Raw genomic sequence first — 2951 nt, 5'->3', positions numbered from 1 at the left:
TCTGGTAATTTCAGAGTGGCTTAACGCCTTGATCCGGAGTTAAAAATACCAACACACCACCACAAGGGAGCGGTGGTCTAGTGGTTAATGTGTTTGCCTGTCAACTCAAGGATCCTGCGTGGGTTTGAGCCCTACTTGAGCCACGGACATAGTAGCCTCAGATACCTACAATACTTGTCAATTCCAGAAAGCGGAATTGGAATTTATTGGTATTAATGTCACTTTTGATCTTAAATAAGATATTAAACTTAGCATTCACAGCAATTTATCTTGTCATTTTTTGTTTATACCAACTTAATGCTATATCAGTTTTTGTCCCTGAAGGTATAATGTACTAAAAGGTACATTGTCTTTTTAATAAAAACGGAATACAATTTACATTTTAATAACTCACTTTGCATATTTTTGATAGTTTCTACTACAAATATGGGCTTATAAGGACCATAAGGAAGTTTCAACAATGAAACGTTTATAAAATTTTAGATAAAATTTGTTTTACATACATTCACATGATACTTTAACCGTATACATAATTCAACAAGTTCATTTAGGCGGTGGATCACTATAAAAGAGCACAAAAAGCAAAGGTTTATCAGCCACATAAATTTTACAGGGGGCGTGGGCGGTAGGTTGCACTCGACAGTACCTCCATGAACAGGCTGAATCAAACCGAGCCTGCATTATTTTTAATTTTGTTGTTTTGGACCTTCTTTAGGGATTCTTATGTTCTCTATTTTTTTCAAATACTAGTTACACATTTTACAGGGGGCTTTATGATTTGTGGCCACTTTGGCATGTGTGTTGCACTTAAGGTAAGCATAAGGAAATTAAGCCTGGGATGTCTATGATTGGTAGAATATCTTTGGAGAAGTCATGAGGAAAAAGTTAAATCATTATTCATATAATCTAGAATAGTTTATTCATACAGTCATACAAGTTTAAAAAGACATAAGACATTTGTATTGATTCAAAATGTAAAAGAAAAACGAAAACATACAATTATTGAATTAAGCATGGGTACTCAATCTCAGAAAATAAACATTTCCATAAAACAGTGGAGTTTATTTTGCTTCCGAAGAAAATGTGAATGTGTCAAATATGTGGATCAGGGTCACATTCAAGCAGCTTCACTATCATTGAGTCTTCCATTGCCCCTTCTTTAAATTCTTTAAAACTTATGTATCCGTCACGATTCAAATCAAATTTCTCAAAAAATCGAGTACACATCTCTTCGGCACTGTCTTGTTCACCGTGTTCAACTGTATTCGTCATTTTGTAGATTGCCTAAAATTCATAAATGTATATTTTTTGATAAAGTATGATTACCCCTAACCATGTTATATATCTTATATTTGTATTTAGACGATACAATGCAACAATTTAAAAGGGAAAAAGCACAAACTGAATCGCGAACAGTGCAGGCCATTATCGGACGGCTCGAAAGTTTCAAATGCCGCCAGCTGGATAAATAGTTCACAAAAATTGGCAAAAAAATAAAATAAAACAATTTTCATCTGGACACAGTCGCTTACGTGTGTTAGATCCGTTTTGGTAAACCTTGAAATTTGCATCCTCAGTTATAGAATAAATGCCATTTGATATGTAATGATTGCAAAAGAGATTATTTTATATGAGCAAAGATTAAAATAAAAAGAAATGAAAAAATGATTTTATAAGGTATCTAAATGTGCCTTCCAATAAGAAAATTTTTCCTACGTTGGGGTTTGGACTAAAAGTAATGCCATATCATTATAACTCAAATGTTTAGCATAAAAACATCTGGCAGCACATCTAAAGAAAATGGAATCATAAACTATAGAACCATAGAAAAAAATATATGAATTAAATACACGTAACTACCTTGATTATATGAACCATTTCCTCTTTACAAATCATTCCATTTCCATCAATATCGTACATATTAAACGCCCATTTTAACTTTGTCTCTGAATTCTCGCTGCTAGATACACAAAGTCCTACAATGAATTCCTTGAAATCGACAAAACCATCCCCATCGATGTCAAAACAACGAAATAACTGATCCACAAAAGATGTGGCATCGCCATGAAATACAGTGTTATAAACTTCCTTGAAATCCTTCCTTGTCAATTTAGACATGCCTTTATTCAGATTAGATTGATATTCTTGAAACCATTCTTGAATCTCATCAGCAGTGAAATAAACATCAACATTTTTCTGCAATTCTGCTAGAGTCTTAGGATTAAGTTTGCGTAATTTTGATTTTCCAATGAGAGATTTTGCATTACCCATGTTATGTGAGAATATAAAAAAATAATCGTTGTCTTTTTGTAAAACTTCCGTAACTCTAAATGAAGGTTTGAACGTATAGATGAGCTTTTTATACAAGAACCAGTCTGTTTGCACACTCCTCATACTCCATTTTATATCTAATTTGTTTGCTTAGCTTTGAGTGCAAACTAACAAAAAATTTAATCCTGCCAAACTTTCGTTCTTTTAATTTTTCTCTTTTTTTAACAATTCTTTCTTTTTTCTCTATGACCTTGGTTAGGACAATCACTTTTTCCCAAGTGTTTGTTTTGTTTTACATTAGGAAGTGTGTATTAATGCAAAGAATATCAATCTTTTTAACTTGCCACTGACATACTGATTCTAGTTCAACAGTCCTATCCTTCTTATATAGTTGGCAATATAGTTTATCTTCGTGCAAAATCTGTGCATTTTTTTGGTTCCGTTTAGACGAACGACTTGTTTTTTTTAGTTTTACCTGTGTATCACGTACTGATCACGAAACTATATATATTTTGCAATATCAAGTGCAACTCGTAACATATCTTCATGACTTTATTTTGTAACATATCCAGCAAAATGTCGCTAAAAGTTCATATTCTTTTTTGTAAAAAAATGCGCCATTTTGGTAAAAAAAAAACAAAAACATATATTTTATCTAGCAATTTAATCATATAACGTCA

General features: G+C 32.3%; 1 protein-coding gene across 1 annotated transcript; it reads right to left on the bottom strand.

Annotated features, from left to right (window-relative positions):
• Window positions 1–890: 890 nt before the first annotated feature.
• LOC132713506 (neurocalcin-delta-like) lies at window positions 891–2602 on the bottom strand. The gene is made up of 2 exons (XM_060696150.1): window positions 1861–2602; window positions 891–1284 (listed from the first exon to the last, which is right to left on the bottom strand). The coding sequence occupies exons 1-2, from the start codon at window positions 2392–2394 to the stop codon at window positions 1093–1095; spliced, it is 726 nt and encodes a 241-aa protein (XP_060552133.1). The 5' UTR covers window positions 2395–2602; the 3' UTR covers window positions 891–1092.
• Between the last annotated feature and the right edge of the window lie 349 nt (window positions 2603–2951).

This window comes from Ruditapes philippinarum, unplaced genomic scaffold (assembly GCF_026571515.1).
Source record: "Ruditapes philippinarum isolate M1 unplaced genomic scaffold, ASM2657151v2 ctg1281_1_1_1_1, whole genome shotgun sequence".
In the NCBI taxonomy this organism is placed as follows: Eukaryota; Metazoa; Mollusca; class Bivalvia; order Venerida; family Veneridae; genus Ruditapes; species Ruditapes philippinarum.
The sequence above is the reverse complement of the archived record's forward strand: the minus strand, read 5'-3'. Positions and strand labels throughout refer to the sequence as shown.

What these genes read in the sequence shown, in the direction of transcription:
- LOC132713506 (XM_060696150.1), bottom strand. Translation starts at nt 2,394, where the DNA reads ATGAGGAGTGTGCAAACAGACTGGTTCTTGTATAAAAAGCTCATCTAT. An exon ending in AAATGGTTCATATAATCAAG is followed by an intron (nt 1,285 to 1,860) that starts GTAGTTACGTGT and finishes TATGAATTTTAG; the next exon opens with GCAATCTACAAAATGACGAA.